Below are 16,586 nucleotides of genomic sequence, written 5' to 3' on the forward strand. Positions count from 1 at the left end.
TGTCAACATTGAGTAGGCGAGACGTAGATAAAAAAAAACGCACCTAACGGGGCGCCCAGTCATTCCGATGTTCTGGTAAGGGGTGGCTCTGGTAGCCTAAAGAAGTGTCCACAGTATGAGCTTATGATAAAAACGTAGGCAATAAAAAAGACGAGCCTCCATGCTTCCAGCGATATCGATATGAGCCCATTTCATGGCAGGCTCTTGGCCATCCTTGGCCTCGATACCCTCGGCGAAGGGCTTCAAGAACAATGCAGCGGTGCAGCTTCCAGCGGGCCTTCCACCGGTCTAAAGCAGTGAAAGGTTAGTTAAGATCGAGGAAAACAATGCCCGACTGTACGTTTTGAAGATCAGCGTTAGAGGAGTGGATCTGAGGACCGTATTCGTCATCGAGAGGCATACGCCAGAATCGGTCGTGCTCAAATTCTCCCGCTGCGTGCAGGTCACTCCACAATTTGTCAGATGTCTGTTGGCATCTTCAGATCAGTTAAATTGGGCATCGGGTGTTAAGAACTTACAGCATAAACACCAGAGAAAACTTCTCCGAGGGCAATCACCACAGCTCTAAAAGACAACGGATCAATCTGATATCAAAACGGTACAAAACAAAATCAACCCACCCAGTCAGAGTAGCGACGTCGATCAAAGTGTGAGGTTTGTATTCAGTGGCGGTGTAATAGATGGCATCAGAAAGTACCAGGCGCCCTTCAGCGTCTGTATTGTCAACTTCCACCGATTTACCATTCATAGCGTAAATGCTATTGTCAAATAATCAGTAATGGGCATGCAGTCAAAAATGAGTAACGCACATATCTCCGGGCTTTGTAGCGCTGGGCCCAGGCATGTTCTCTGTCAAAGGAGTGGTAACGACCAGGTTGACGCTGCATACAGAATCAGTTTTGTGGCAGTGTTTTGAAACAGAGTATGCGGCCTACGGGAGCTGGAGTTTAGCGATAGCTAGAGCCGAAGAGACAACAGTCGCGGCACCACCCATATCCCCGCGCATTAATTTCATGCCCTAAAACATGTATGAGCAAAAACTATGGTAGATAAAAAGCGACGTAAACTTACAGCGCCGGGCTTCAGACTGATACCTCCGGAATCGAAGGTGATACCTTTTCCAACAAAGGCCAAAGGTTGTTCATTCTTATCAGCGGCACCCTTGTAGTGGCTGGAAATGTGTCATCGAAAGAGTAGACGAGGAAAGTAAAAGGCTCATACATTTCCAAGAATTTAGCGGGCTCGGAGGTACCGTGGGTAACGGATAAGAAGACGTTCTGCAATTGCTTCTAGACTAATGGCCTAAATTTAGTAGTGAAAACGCACCATGTTTTTTTCAAGTGCCCAGGCTGAGACGACAACGTTTAGAAACAGCCATAATATATAGGGTTAAATCTTCACCTTCGTCGCGAACAATGATCTCGACGTTAGGGATGCCCTCAAATTCTTTCTTGACGCGTTCGCAGAAGAGCTATCGTAAAATGTTTGTGGGTTTTACATCTAAGTATATTGCTATGTTGATGCGTACTGTTGGTGTCATCATGTTCGCGGGCAATTCCATGAGCTAGAAACTTATCAGTAACGTTCATCTTACTATAGTTGTGACATAGCCCATACAGTACGAGCAAGGTTCTGGGATTGGGCGTAAACAACACCACGTTCCCAGTCCTTGGATTCCTCCACGGGTTGAAATGAGAGTTTCTCAGGGATGGGTTCTTTTAGGTTTGGATTAAATCGGGAAGGAGGAGAAGTCTTCAAAGTAAAGTTATACAAAGCCAGATGTGCAGCGACAGCTGTTCATTGTATTTTCAGTTATCAGAAGATGATCAGATAAGTGGGATGCGTACCAGCAGCATGGGGGTCAGCAGATGCGTCAATTGTGACCTTGTTCAAACCATCCAAAGCCTTCAATTCCTTGACTGCATTTCCAACGGACTTTCTGACGGTCTCGCGCTTCACATTGCCTGGCTTGGAATCAAAAGCTTCACCCAAGGATGTGACAGTCGTCACTGCGGAAGAGGGCGTGTTGTAGAAAGTACGGACGGTGCCAGCTTTGGGTGGTTTGTCGCCTTGAGGAGTGATTGCCCATAGCTCAGCGGGATCAATGTCCTTCAGAGGCTTTGTGGGGTTTTCGTGATTCAAAGGAAAAATATACGCGGAGTGTGACATCTTTTTAAGAGATCCAAAGGACGGTGATGAAAGTGAAAGACGAGTTGATAACAGACATCTTCTCGAGAACATTGAAAAGGAAGGCAACGCGTGCTTTTTCTGCCGGATCACAAGACAGTTGAAGATTACGTAATTAATCACCACACACTCAAACGAAGCCTTGGCGGAAAACAAACGGCGAAGTTGAACACATCGACTAGCACATTATTGTAAAAACAGTTATCCACTATAAGAAATATTGTTGGGAGTGGTTAATTTTAAAGAATATTTCTAGCATTTCGATGAAAAATAGTTGAAGTCGGGACTCGATCGACGGCATTGTTTTGTAACATAAAAATTCAAGTTCAGAAATCTTTTTGGGCACCAGGTTGGGCGGCTCTCTCTTCGTAGGGGTGTTCCCTAATTGTATTAGGGATACGTACTTGGGTATTAGTACTCAGATAAAGCGCAGAATTCATCTTAGCAACGAGTGATTGATCTCGCCGAGCCTGATCACGAATTTCCAGCAGCCTAAGATTCGAAAAGTTGGCTTCAATGTAGACCCGGAACGTTAAATTTCACTTGTATTGATAAACCTTACCAATTCGGTATTTTGAAGCCTGAGCCTGGGGCATCAGTGTTCAGCGGTGTTACGCCCCGAGCTTCTGACGTAGAGCTTGGATCCCCAAAGACATCTCCTTCAGACAGTGTCTTCCTTTAGAACGGGTAAGCCTTGCAAATCGTATACACGCTTTTGAGAGATACTTACTTGACTCTCCGCAGTGGATTCATAAGTGACGGCTGGAAGTCTGATCTTTTGTTCGACTTATGGAGGGTAAGCTTCTTACTGGGACTTATCTCATCAGGTGTATCGCCGATGATAGTGGTAGCACGCTTAGATCGCACACTTCTATGGCGAGAACGCTTTGGCTCTTGTTCCTATCAACCTGCTTTCAGGATGACTGGGACATGCAAAAACTCTGATACTTACATCGATTCCTGGTGAGTCTGCAGGCGCCTCCGACTGTGCTCGTTTCCGCTTACGGGATTCATCCTTAGATCCCGAAGGCGACAGAGAAGGAACTTTCGTTGATGAGGATGAAGGGACGGTGAAGGACATCAGTGGATAAGCTAAGGGAGAAGGTCAGCTTCAGATGCTGTACTTATACTTCTGGAACGATAGGTGTAAGTGTGTGTGTGAATGTAGGAAGTTAAAAGAAACCCAGTTGACTCACGCTGGTATAGGTTCGTGACTGGGTACTACCGACCGATGGGAGTCATATTATAGCACCACGAGGTCTGAGACGAAGTATAGGACACTCACCGTGCCTTCGAGGTGAGATGTTTTGACCCATAATGAATAGTATTGACTCACAGGAAATTAATCAACCAATTGTGTCCCTGCGAAATTCAATGAGGACCATGAATCTCGAAGTTAAACAGGAGTTTCCGATGCAAGAACTACAGTTTGGAAAATCATACATATTAAAGCACGAACATTGGTGGAAACGCACGGAACTTCAATCATTACCGTCTGGTGGGTAGCGCTGGATGTAAGCTGTGCTTTCATTCACATGTGACACTCTTCCGTGCGGCGGGACGGCTGTGGCTTTAACCTTCAATTGAAGCTTATAGTATCCATGTATTTACACGTTCTTTATTGGACCAAGACTAATAATGATAAAGAAAGAGATAGAGAGCAGCTACCCTTAAACAGAAAGTGGGACCCAAAACAACTAAATGATAAATGAACGGCCTGAAACGGCGCATCGCCATCAGGTTGCTGCCGACCGTGGGTGGGCGCTCCGTGGTCTAAATTTAGACTAGCCGTTGGGGTCGAACTTGAATTGGACAAGAGGTTCCTTGGACCTGTTTTCTACATTTGGATTCTACCCATCTATTCGAAGATTCACATGGATAACAGAACATATTTTATGCTTTAATTTTCTCCAGTAATCATTATTGGAGCTATAGGGGTGTGGAGCGGCGGCAAACCTAGTATTAGGAGTAGATGATTCGGATATCTGATTTTATATTTGCGTTGAAGGTAAATGACCCTATTTTATTTCTAATATACGTTAAACAATCTAGATCTTTTTTCAATCACCAGGCTATCTCTTCCAATGCCAACGGTCAACATCATTGTGGTGATTGCACATTTGTAACGACAAACTGGACCCCATACCATTGGTGTATATCACGAAACTATCAGATATCAATTAGTGATGTAATGATACTCAAGCTTTTCAATGTAGATTCTACCCAGATCGCTAAGACATCTCAGAGTAATTGATTTTGCAGAATGTAACGGACCTGATGGCCATTAAGCGCCGACAAGAAACTATATAGGAGATCATTATTGCAACATTGAAGATGCTCTGTACAACTACAGAGGCGCCAATCAAGAGCGAGAATGGAAGTACATTTCAGTTTCTCTCTGAATACCAATTACAATGTATGTACTGATATAATTGCATAGTAATTAACCCAGACTGTGTGAGCCGAGTTGTCCGAGCTGATTTGCCTCCATCGGTGCTCTGAGGGTACCTATCCAAAGAGATTAGATACCTTTATAAGAACACTCTGATTTGATATCCACGACCCCGATTGCCCATGACAAACTCATTACGCCTCTTTAGAAGCTTTTCTTCGGTGGAACACTCAAGGTTATATTTAGACCAAACTGTGTGATTCCGAAAGACCTCGTGTCCTTGAGCGAGCGCCTGTGATTAGCCACAAATTTCATCAATCAGGTGTCTTGTAGTACACGTTTAACAACGTGTTTTTGCTGCGTAATAAAACCTGCGTCCAGATCAATATGGATTGACCGCAAGTCAATTGCACCTGTTTCATTAGGTACTATATGAGGAGAGGGACAGACCCAGGGAAGCTGCGCCGATGCCCAGAACTCCTGAACGAGGTTACCACGCAGCACACAGGCGCATAAACAGCATTGCTAGTGAATACGGTGAGTCAATGGATCCCTCAAGGCCCGTTACCCATAGAATCCTTCAAAGGAATGTGAATTGAACAAGTCTATTTAGCAAACTATTGACAGAATAAGGATATGGAACATGCATGTACATTGGCGATGAAAGGTAAAGGAGACAAATATAGTACTACAACTGTGAAAAATGCAACCGATAATGGCGATGGGTATATTATCTATTCTACATGCAAAAAAATGGATTCCGAGAGGAGTATGCCTTAAAAGTTCATCCGTACAAAAATATCCAGAATTTGTCGGAGTTAAATATGAGTATTGCGTTATCGGGGAGGGGATTTCAGTGCAAAAGGAAATGGTCGTCAAAGCAGATACGAAAGAATGAATCGTTATATAACCAAGATATCCATATACGGTTCGCAATCCATGTGTTTGGATGTACAGTTTCTTTAGTCGCACACACGCAACGTAAGAAGGGGGTACCTGTAGAATGAAGAGAAGCGATGAACATAAGATGCAGACAAAAAATTTTTGTAAGAAAACTCACAAGGACCAAGAAAGCATGAGAAAGCAGCGATAGACAATAAAGGAAAGTTCAGGAAATGTGAAGTCAATGGAATGCGATGCGATGCGAAAGCGAGCAGTCAGGGGGAAAGTCGTAAGGTGTCATCGAGACAGTATTCGTTAGAGGTCGTGTCGTGAAATGATGCAGAGTAAATACGTGGAGAAGAGTAGAAGAATGGAAGAGGAAGACCATCGAAGCAGAACTTATGCGGACTGTCCTACAATGTTACCGTGTATATCGAACTGGGGGCAGGGCAGATGGTTTTCGACGAGCATGCCTACCAGCATCATTGCCCGTTCTCTCCAGATATCCCTCTCTCGGTTTAGTCGGTTGACGTCGTCTTCCAGCCGTCTGAGAATCTCCGCCTTTCGTTTGCGGCTGCGACGTGCAGCAAGCGTATTTAATTTTTTCTTGTACTCTTTACGCTCAGCCGCAGTTGCATTCTCGGAGAGTGGCTCGAGCTCCTCTTCTTCGTCAAACTCATCTTCTTCATCTGATGTGGCAGGGCGACGTCGGTGTCGGACGTGTCGTGGAGGAACCACAGTGCGGTAAGGTGTTACTGTGTTCTGCCGACGCGCTAGAGGTGCCGATGGTCGCTGAACAACGTGACCCTCTGGGTTGATTCTACGAAAGTTGTACCCTTGGGATTCATTATAGTCCATCGGATAGTCTGTCCCAGTGAGTGATGACGACCCAGATTCGGCAGAAATGGACCGAGAATGGTGAGCCATGCCTGATGGTCCTGAAACTACTCCGAATTGAGGGGCCTCCAGCTTTGAACTTGGCATATCAAAGATTGTCGTAAGTGAAGCTAGCGCCTCTAATTCTTGCATCTCTTGCTTTGTGATTGGGGTCTGCATTGCGACTTGACGTGCCAGTGTAGGTGGTGATGATTGTGTGTGGGGTGTTGTGTGTAGAATTTGACTTTGTTGCGGCACGGTTGAGTCAGAGTTAGAGATAGTGCTGGGCCAGAAGGTTAATTGGTTATATGTTGTCGAGAGTATCGTGTTAGACGCGTCGAAAGACAGGTTGAAAGTGGAATGAGTACTGTGAGTAAGGAAGAGTAAATATGAGTGGCACCCAGATTTAAGTATGGTGAAGCTACCGCCTTGCTGTGCGTCGATTATAATTAACTCCATTCATTATGGCATCCCGACGCATCCAGTGAAGTTTCCCGCGCCGTGTCATATTGAGTCACACAGCATCAGGAGACTCAGGTACCGACGATGAGGCCGATCGTGTCCAGCAGTGGTCCATTCGCCACCGAATCCGTCTCCTAACTTTCCGCAATCGATCATCCGCACACCTTTGGGTACTCCACAACCGTTTGAAGATAAAATCAAGCTGCTGTTGTTGCAAGGTGGGACTGGAAGTATAACATGTACCATACATCCCACGTGGGAACTCCCAAAATCAAAGCTGTTGCTTTAGGTCACGTTCTTAGACAGTCGCTGTCGTCGTCAAGGGCGTATGGGTAGAGGGTACACGTCGGGTATCTGTCGCTGTCCACTGTACAACATACTGAGCTGGCAGCTTCATGAAGATACAGCTTCCCAAGTCCATTGTGAGGCACTGTTCACTCGCCAGTGTTCGCGTAGGGCTCAAGCTCATTTCGGCGGTGAGCAACGGGCAAAGGCTGCTGACCCTGGTCTTTCGGCCCGTGCTTTGGGCGCCGTCTCCGTAGCCGGATGCACAGCCTCAAGTAGGCGCGCGGCGCCTGATGCGCCACTTCTTATTTTGGTAAGAGGCGGCACAAGTTGCACAAGTTGTGGACATGTTGGTTCTATCCCATGAACTGGAGATAGGGTAGTTTTTTACATGCTATACATTGTACTTACCTTTGACAAGGACTTTTCACTGGATTTGTATTTCTTCAAGCTATTGTACCTCATCCAAAATAGCCAACGAATCTCGATTCGGGTGTTCTGCGGAGACCATAAATCTGCCATCCTTATATGCAGCATATCGTATAAGATATAGTTTAGTAATATGAATAGGCTGATTAGAATATTTTTGGTGTAAATTATTTCGTTGAAAATAACATACAAACCGCTAAATGCACAGCACATTAGTAGAACACCTTGATTATGGGTTGAATATCAATTGTGTACGGCGAAGTCGGATAAAGATACAGTATGATAAACTTCTAGTACTTCCATTAGATCATTCCTTTCCATTTAAGGTCTGTCCATGCGGATGTTTGTAAGTACAAGAGTCATATACGTGGAAGGAGTTGACAAACCACTTATCTTGTCCTTTGTTTTCCCGAGGATAACCTGATCCTTCACAAAAATGGAGGTAGCCTCTAGATGTGGCTGCGCTACCTCTACAGCATCTGTTATTGAGCCCAAAAAGAGTATTTGGAATAGAGAGCGCTCGGTTGCGAAAATAAAGGTTCCTGCGCGGTTGTGACTTGATTAATTGCTTGGGCACTGCGCCTGAGCTTACAGTTGAAAGCTACATTTGAGAATTGACATGGGCGCGGCACCGAAAGTCCTCCCCTTCCGCTCGACATAGAAGACATACATCTACATAACTTTTTTCTTATCTTTGAACAAAGACTGAGGTCACACGCCTCTGACAATGCATGTAAATGGGATGTCTTACTGAGGCAGTGTTTATTCCGCATGCAGATGAAGGAAATAGCAGTTGTAAAGAGGTTTGGAGAGCGTTAAACCTTTCGACGATATTTTCATTATCGGGTATGAGCTGTGGGCCTTGTTGCTGGGGACAATGCATGTTTAATTTGTGAGGTCATGATCCACGATGCTGTTCAGCGACAGCGACGGGTCACGTCGAACAGAAGATAATTGATGGATTGATGCGTGCCTGCTTGATGTCACGTCGATATGTTGGCCGAATGTAACTCCGAACTTGCCCTTACCCAGGCCATCTGATGGCTCCACATCATCCAGCGCTCGCCAAAACAAGGCTGTACTCAGTCCTGAATTATTTCCCAACGACCCTATATTTCAACCACAAATCTACCTATCCCTTTTCATCAACTCCCAGAAGAAGGGACCAAATTTCTAATACTAATAGTAATACCGATATCAGGGATGCACATAGCAGATACATAAGGTATGAAGCCTGATGTGACTGAAAGCCACCTGGACCATTCCAAAGTTCTGTTCATGTTATCAAGGAATGACGATGAAAAAAATGCCGTCTGTGTTGTAAAACCTTTGGCCATGTATGCCATGTAAGCATCAATATAAGAGGAATTTGTGGGTGGTATTCGAGCCTTTTCTCTTGTGTCCGTAATACAGCGAAGAACTGGGCAGCTCCTACAGCAAATCAGGAGTAGTAGTATGTGGTGGACTGATAAAATGAGGATGTTCCTCGCCAGTGGCGACTCCGATTAATGGGAATGGTGCGAATCCGCATTATTTATGACATGAATTGTCAATTTATGAGACAGCTTTCTTAGCACCTTGTGGGTGGTATATTGCAAGCATATTGAACTATTTTTCAGGACCGACCTTTGCAAATTTTGAGGAGGAGAACATGGTGGGTCGAGGTGAGCCCAGAAGGTTTCAATTTAGACGTCGTTGACTGGCCAGCGATCACGCTGTTGATGGCCATTGCGGGAATTTCCGGTCAACCCGAACGAACCCATTTTCGCTTGCAACCCCCTCTCCCTCATCGTCACCCACCCGATAATGCGCTCCCAAATCGTCTCCACCGTCCTCCGCACCGCCGCTCGCCCTTCTCTCGCCACCAGGAGTGCGCGTCCTACCGCCTTCGCTCTTCGTGCTGCCAGTGGTCACGCCCAGGAGTCCTTTGAGTCGTTCTCGGAACGCTACGTCGAGTTTTTCAAAAATGCGGAAGACCTTTTCGAGGTCCAGCGTGGACTCAACAACTGCTTCGCCCACGATCTCGTTCCATCTCCCGCCGTCGTTGAGGCCGCTGTCCGCGCTGCCCGACGTGTGAACGACTACGCGACCGCTATTCGCGTCTTTGAGGGTGTTAAGGAGAAGGTTGAAAACAAGTCGCAGTATGAGGCTTACGTCCAGGAGCTGAAACCTTTGCGAGAGGAGCTCGGTATGTCTACTTTTAACTGTTTATGCCCTTTCTAGACCTAATCTTTTTGCAGGTCTCGTGTTGAAGGAGGAGTTGTACTCTTCATAAAAGATTTTTTCTGCACCGTTTAGGTATTTCGTATCTACATACCCCTTACCGCCGCATATTGACTTTTTACAGATAGATAGAGCGAAAGAATAATCATTTATGCCTACTCTGTTACTTTATACGGCCATGGAGGTGCCATGCAAACATTCTTTTCCCTTATCGAATCCAAGTTCCCTCAATTTTTTCGCATTTCGGAGGCAAGCTAGCTCAACTAATCATCCGAGTGGCGGCAAGCGACTTATAACGCGCATATATGTACTTGGAGGCACCCGTATATTCATCCAGTTCAGAGTCGAGGCCCGTTGTCCGATATGCCACGGCAGCTCCAAATATGGATGCGCGGCATTTTCCTTTTCTGCATTTCGCAATTTCATATGTTGTCAACTGAAGTGTTTACAGCCCAATGAATCTACCATGTGCCCCGCCTTTCAGGGAAATATGTTCGTCAAATGTATTACCATGTTGTCTACGGCAGCATCAAGGTCTGTCTATCACTTTCTGTATGTTCGTATATGCGCCTAGTTTATCTCGAACGAGTTTGTATTGTTGGATATAATCCGAAAACTTCTAGGTTTTGGCAAGTTATGATTCTCTTAATATGTGTAGATTGTAACCAATCGCTTTATGGCTAAAACTTTGCTCAAGACCACTGGCGGAACTGTTATTCCTTGACCAACTGGACACTGGTGCTCCTGGATACCTCTACACGATACCTCGACGCGACTGCTCCTTGCGACTATCTGCACCTTTGATCACCTTTGTGACACAGATAAGACTCTTCTGTTGCTCTGGTGACCACATCTTTATCGTCGATGCATCCATCGTTCTTGGGTGCTAAAGGCTTTGACCGTTTTGTTATCTGTGCCCTGAACGTTGAACTCTCTGAATTCGTTACCGGATGCCTCACGGTCACGACCACCACATATACAACACTGCACGAAGAATGAATCGCCAATTTCAGCGACAGAAGAACCTCACCGCATCTCACTTATTCCTATCGTAGAATGTGTCTATCTGGCTGTGGATGCAGATTCTCGTCTGTTCTCGGATTTACGACGACAAACTCGGTCGTGCGGCGTCGTAAAAATGGAGCTACCCAGCACGTCAGGCCATAATTGTTAGATGCGTGTTCCAGGTATATTCTAGCCCATAATTCATAGACCTAAAACAGTCTACATAAACGACATTACGTCTCAGCAATAAGCAGTCCAGACTTCAAAAGACAAGTACCGTTTTACCGGTCATCTGATTTTTTCACCTTGTTGACCTTGCTTACAACTACAATCACTTCTCAGACTTTATTCAATTCTCCAGGTTCGAGGAGCCAAATCTGTAGGGTTTGTTTATATTTGTTACCATCCAATTCAACGCAGTGTCCCATTTACACTCTACCATCGGATGTAATACCTAGCTGAGTCTGGTTTCTAACGCTTCGTTGAGGTGATAAACAGTCTCTAATGATTCGATCCAGCCCTTGAGCCATAGACAAACATGCAGAAGCTGAATCTGCAAGTTTTCTTTTTGTTCTGTTGCCCTTTCAATTCAGCGCACGGTTCCGTTTATACTTGGCCGTTGGGTGTAATATTTGGCGAAGTCTCTGCCTTTCTAAAATTTTGTCGAGGTATGGAACAGTCCCTAAACCTTTGATCTAGCCATGCCTTGATGCCTCTGGATTAATATTGTGTTTGGCCCGGTAGAGGTGAGACGATTCTGTTCGATTTTTGTCTACCTGGATGGATTTGGCTGACCCAGCAATATATAAGGTCATCTTTTTTTCAAACGACGTTCGGTTTTTTAATTCTCAAATAGCTCCAACTATAAAGTCGTGTCGCAAGCTTTAAACCTCTCTCTTCAAGGATGCTGCATAAACAGGCCCACAGTTTGATCTTTCGCAACTGTAAGTTGATTAAGGATCAAAGAACGTTTATTCGCTGATCGCTATTCAGTTTTAACGACCGATTATACGTCCACTAAGGCGACGGCCTTTGTGAGTATCAACCTTCACAACGTATACTGCAAATTTCAATTGGTGGCAATTATATATCCCTGCAGACTCCAGATATCATTCCTCAGTTTGGTAACACCGTCGATCCGGCCCTTTTGATCGACGAATACGACCAGTTTATCGGTCTTCCTGTTCAACCAAGCGAAAGAAACAATATTTACGTTCGAGGAAAAACGACATCGAATGTGGTGCCGGGATCTAAAACTGCTATCGTTCTCCGTGCCGTACCGAGCGAACTCATTTTATGGCCTCAAGCGTGGAACAAGGTGACACCGACTGGTCCAGGACCCTTGGTTATTGATTCTTCTATTCCCAACAAAGGTAATGGTTCAAATTGTTGGAAAGTATAGCATTACTAACCGCTGTTGCTAGTTGTTACGTTAAGCACGCCTTTCCAATTTTCACCGTCCAACCTGTGTGGTTTCAACTTTGCGTTGATTGCTACACAAACCCCACTCCCTGAAACCAAACGAAACACTCGTCTGAGAGACACATTGCCTCCTCCTCCTCCTGACGCTAAAAATTGGAGAGAACTCGTCAACTTCTTCAACACCGACACTTCGACAGTTTATTATAACGTATGATGACATGCTTTTTGTTAGGAGAATGACAACTAATCTAAATGATAGGTCGTCGTCGCAGATCCAAATGCTCCTGTCATCAGTGTTTCTACGCGTCTCCGTGTTGTTGACAATGGTTCAGACCCACTCAACTTCAGAATTACCATTGAGGTATTTGCTTCATATCATATGGTTAAGACGAAACATTAACGTAAATGTCACTTTGTAGACCTCGATAATGCCGGAGGGAACCTTTGTATCTCTCTCTTCCTCGACTGGTCTGATCAGCCTTCAAAAGACTCGTCTTGCAGACGACATTGGTGTCCGGGTTAAGTTGGCGCCGGGATTTGACGACATTATTACTCTTTGTATCTTTCCTGACCCTAAAGGCATCATCGAAACCTTCGCCTGGGTATCACTCCAAGCTAGTATTATTCCACCTCAGACAGTAAATTCTGGAGCCACCCCAATCAGCAAAGTCGTCTTACTTGGTGCTCTGAATATCATTTTCCACGACGACGCTGCCACGAACTTGAAACATGCAAGTCCTGCGGCAAATCAACTAAAGAAGCTGGTTGAGACGGTAAACATGGGGGAAAGGAGCGAGGTTCCTCATGCCCAAGCGGGTACCATTACTTCTCAGAGTACTAACGTAACCGGTGCTGCAAATGGATGGTGGTTCCGTGATGCTATAGGCGATCATAACCTCTTTCCGAGGACGGCCAGCCTGTGTCATTCACCTGGTATGGGTGTACTTAATCTTCTGGAAGTATATTTCTGATCCGCTGCTCCGCAGATATTCAACCTGTAGGTATAACACCCAGGTCCGACTCTCAGCAAATTCTAGGCGGGTCAAATGCGAATACGGATTGGACCGATGCGAATCGTGTGGTTATTCAACAAGGCGCGCCGAACTACATATACGTTCGTGGAAATTGCACATTGGGTAGTGACTATCCCGTTCAAATGCGACTCTTCTGTGTCCCAAGCGCTTTACTCCTTTACCCGCCTATGTATTCGCAATTCTCGGTCACTGACGCTGATGACCACAGTAATCCGTTTGTTGCCATTCGAAACATCACATCTACTTCTTACAATAGTTTCAATGTGGTGGACACGGCGTTCGACCTCTTAAACCCTCAGCGTCCACCATCAGGAAGTGATCACTACTGTCTAATTGCCGAGACTCGCAGTCCGACTACCGAGAACCCCGACCCGGATTGGCCACACGAAGACACAGGCTCATTTAGCTCAGGTATTTAAATATCTGTGTCTGATAAATCGATTCAAGCCAATTGACCTTTGCTTCATTAGGCGCTGGATTCAACACATGGATAGGTAGCACCCCTACCGTCTGTTGGAGAAATGTTGGTTACAAGACTGGTGGTGCCCAAGTTATATGTTCTACCAATGTCACAATTCCAGCTGGACTATATTCGTCATCTACTCAGTGGACATTGGAAGTCGATGCCGACAACGCCCCTGTCGGTTCCGCTTGTGCGTATACATCCTATTCGAGACTTATAATGAAGCATTTACAAATTGACCTCTGCAGGGTCGTTGACTGGAAATGGCCCTTCAATTCCAGGTGTCAACATCGGATTTGCTCAAACAACAATTACGGCCCCAAACATGGTCTGCGTGCATTCTAGCTTTGGATTTATATTGGCGGACTAAAGGGACAATTCTAGGTTGAAGGATGCCACTTTACTGGGCTTCCCGCTACCGGATACTCATTCTCAGTCGTCCTTCAATGGTTTTCCAATGGCAAAACTCCCGGAAATAATATGAAATTCTCTTTCCTTTTGTATACAACACAACGAACCACAAGGTAGGCTTCTTCATGACTACTTGCATATCTCGTGAAACTTACACTATCTCAACGTACTAGCGCAAACGGTAAATTGATGAAAACTACCACCGCTAGGACCCACCGCCAAGAAGCAGCTGATTGGCCATTTACGGTCGGTATACATCATCCAGGAGTCGAGGACAAAGGCGACGGCAACAAGAAGCACATAGGATATCTCGGTCACCGCTTCAAGAAGGTCGGACGCAACCCTTGGCCTCATGCGAAGGTGGACAAGGTGACTAAGTTGAAATCCGTCTCACCTGTTCCCGTCTATGCTATTGGTTCGGACCACTGGAACGTGAAATTCTGATAATATACGCAAATCTCTAAAACTCGTTCTTTGTATTTTACTTCGTTCCCTTTCATCACAACTAACAAAAAAAATCTTGTATTGATCGTTTTAGGGCCATTTATAAATAAACCTACCTTTGATATAATACCCGTTTGAAGATGCGTCGAAAGTGACAGATCGAGCACGATTAAGTAGTACTAAATGGTAACTCTGTGAAAGGAAGGAAGGAGGAATGTGTCGTGACAAGGTACACTGGTCTCTCGAGTGAAGATTGCACCTATCTAGTAGCCTGTCGTATATGCGGCTTTCTAGATTTTCATTTACGAGGTCCTACCAGACCAAATCAATCAATCTTCATACATACACGAATCATCTACTCTGTCCAAAACGACAGTGGCATATGAGTGAAGCCTTTCCCGCACAGTTTCCTCACTTGGTAGAAGCCAGAGATTGCACTAGATGAAACCACGGACGCATGTGCAGCTGTAAAAATTACGGTGCTGTCGTCTTTAAGCGACTTCGGGAGCTTGTGGACCTTCAGAATTGAAATACAACCCGACTAGTCGGTCGTATTTGGGGTTTACCGATCATGGGGGTGGGTATGTTATCTGCCAGTTATCTGCCCGGAAGATTCCGAGAGGACATAGTTTCGCTCTTTACTCGACAACTCCACGGTTTTAGACTGTGAAAGTTGACATTGACGTTGTTTATAGGCAATAAAAGACTAATATCACTTCAGATTTATAAATGAGTGAGTGAGTGAGCTCAGAAACATGAATATGTTATCTGCCACAGCCAATGTTATCTGCCACTCCCCTATTGTTATCTGCCAGCACACCATTTTCAGTCCATTAGCTAATGCATTCTAAATTCCCAACTCTGTTATGGTACCAAAATCGTAACTGGTTGCGACGAACAAACGACAAAACTTGATAACTCTTGCACTACATTCAATATCCAACATTTGCTCTGTGTAGCATTGAGCCAGAAGTACAGGTATGTCCTTTCAATCAGCCTGGAGCGTAGAACAAGTTTATTTATCCATTTGTTTATGTACTATTAAACTTGCAGCAACTTGAATGTCGACAAACATTTCAGTTCTATCCGGAGAAGATCAGGAATCCAGTTCCATTAAAACTGCACGCTCCCATAGCAATATGTCAACCATTGCCCCCGTACAACCACCGCCAGCGGAAACTTTTCATGACACGTCTGAGTTTGTTCGTGACCGTGATGTTACGGGTACGTTAATTAAATCACGTACGTGTCAATGACGTGTTGTACTAACCAACACCGTGTAAACGATGCACCTATAGATAGTGAAGCAGATGACGAGTTTGGCTTGGAGTTGGAATTAACAATTGAAGATCTATTTGCTCTTGATGAACTTGAACGTGAAGAGTTGCAAAAATGGGACAAAAAGGCAAAGCAGGGCAATAGTAAGCAATTAACTACTTTGCAACATTCCTTTACACTCGTTATATTTACTGTTTATCTATACCCATAGAATCAGCACCCGAATCCCTCTCACCAATAGCCGAAGATCAGCAGTCAACAGTAACAGATGCCGCTCATATATCCGTTAGGAGTGAGAAGGAGGATCAAACTCCGTCTCAAATAACCCTTGCACAGCTTCGTGAAGTTGCTTTGCGCTCACAGCGCCGTACGTGTGGATATTTTTGTAAGAGCATTGTACTAACAGTACTCATTTTAGAGCCATTTTTTACCCCATATGCTACATACGAGGATAGCGAAACGGATGATGATGCAGACATTAGTGATTGTGAAGACGAGCCCGGGAAACAAAAACAAGAGCCTTCTAAGCCAAATGCGAAAGAGAAGCAATCAGGTAAGTTCCGTATGTCTGTGACACTGTATGGGCTTTATATCTCAATGTTGGATTTAATAGGCTGGTTTAAAAGACCGCAGCATATGCCGGAATGGCTATATGACTTTTTTGTGACTACGGTGCAGCCACTAATCTACGCAAAGCACGGCAGAAAGCGTAGAATGCCTGCCATGTTTTCCGATAACACTCGAGCATATGCGCCGCTGTCATTCTGGATAAATCCTCCCGAGCCTTGCATTT

At 45.0% G+C, this 16,586-nt stretch overlaps 6 protein-coding genes across 6 annotated transcripts; 3 read left to right on the top strand and 3 right to left on the bottom strand.

The window, feature by feature from the left end:
- Positions 1-43: 43 nt before the first annotated feature.
- On the bottom strand, positions 44-2,169 carry JR316_0000108 (Cytosol aminopeptidase; the record flags this gene model as incomplete). Its single annotated transcript, XM_047885923.1, has 14 exons — positions 44-96; positions 153-288; positions 341-466; positions 519-564; positions 621-758; positions 810-881; positions 936-1,018; positions 1,072-1,171; positions 1,222-1,277; positions 1,327-1,349; positions 1,402-1,471; positions 1,529-1,564; positions 1,618-1,793; positions 1,848-2,169. 14 exons carry the CDS (start codon positions 2,167-2,169, stop codon positions 44-46), a joined length of 1,437 nt encoding a protein of 478 aa, XP_047753669.1.
- A 344-nt stretch (positions 2,170-2,513) lies between these two features.
- On the bottom strand, positions 2,514-3,268 carry JR316_0000109 (uncharacterized protein; the record flags this gene model as incomplete). Its single annotated transcript, XM_047885924.1, has 4 exons — positions 2,514-2,679; positions 2,750-2,863; positions 2,918-3,087; positions 3,140-3,268. The coding sequence occupies 4 exons, from the start codon at positions 3,266-3,268 to the stop codon at positions 2,514-2,516; spliced, it is 579 nt and encodes a 192-aa protein (XP_047753670.1).
- Positions 3,269-5,860: 2,592 nt separating this feature from the next.
- On the bottom strand, positions 5,861-6,517 carry JR316_0000110 (uncharacterized protein; the record flags this gene model as incomplete). Its single annotated transcript, XM_047885925.1, has 1 exon — positions 5,861-6,517. One exon carries the CDS (start codon positions 6,515-6,517, stop codon positions 5,861-5,863), a length of 657 nt encoding a protein of 218 aa, XP_047753671.1.
- Positions 6,518-9,319: 2,802 nt separating this feature from the next.
- Positions 9,320-9,788, top strand: JR316_0000111 (Cytochrome c oxidase subunit 6; the record flags this gene model as incomplete). The annotated part of the gene is made up of 2 exons (XM_047885926.1): positions 9,320-9,701; positions 9,754-9,788. 2 exons carry the CDS (start codon positions 9,320-9,322, stop codon positions 9,786-9,788), a joined length of 417 nt encoding a protein of 138 aa, XP_047753672.1.
- A 1,857-nt stretch (positions 9,789-11,645) lies between these two features.
- On the top strand, positions 11,646-14,515 carry JR316_0000112 (uncharacterized protein; the record flags this gene model as incomplete). The annotated part of the gene is made up of 11 exons (XM_047885927.1): positions 11,646-11,685; positions 11,735-11,775; positions 11,841-12,114; positions 12,166-12,371; positions 12,423-12,524; positions 12,583-13,096; positions 13,150-13,608; positions 13,668-13,850; positions 13,909-13,988; positions 14,045-14,184; positions 14,245-14,515. The coding sequence occupies 11 exons, from the start codon at positions 11,646-11,648 to the stop codon at positions 14,513-14,515; spliced, it is 2,310 nt and encodes a 769-aa protein (XP_047753673.1).
- A 1,139-nt stretch (positions 14,516-15,654) lies between these two features.
- Positions 15,655-16,506, top strand: JR316_0000113 (uncharacterized protein; the record flags this gene model as incomplete). Its single annotated transcript, XM_047885928.1, has 5 exons — positions 15,655-15,757; positions 15,814-15,936; positions 16,005-16,160; positions 16,212-16,346; positions 16,472-16,506. The coding sequence occupies 5 exons, from the start codon at positions 15,655-15,657 to the stop codon at positions 16,504-16,506; spliced, it is 552 nt and encodes a 183-aa protein (XP_047753674.1).
- Between the last annotated feature and the right edge of the window lie 80 nt (positions 16,507-16,586).

Source organism: Psilocybe cubensis, chromosome 1 (genome assembly GCF_017499595.1).
Source record: "Psilocybe cubensis strain MGC-MH-2018 chromosome 1, whole genome shotgun sequence".
Taxonomy (NCBI): Eukaryota; Fungi; Basidiomycota; class Agaricomycetes; order Agaricales; family Agrocybaceae; genus Psilocybe; species Psilocybe cubensis.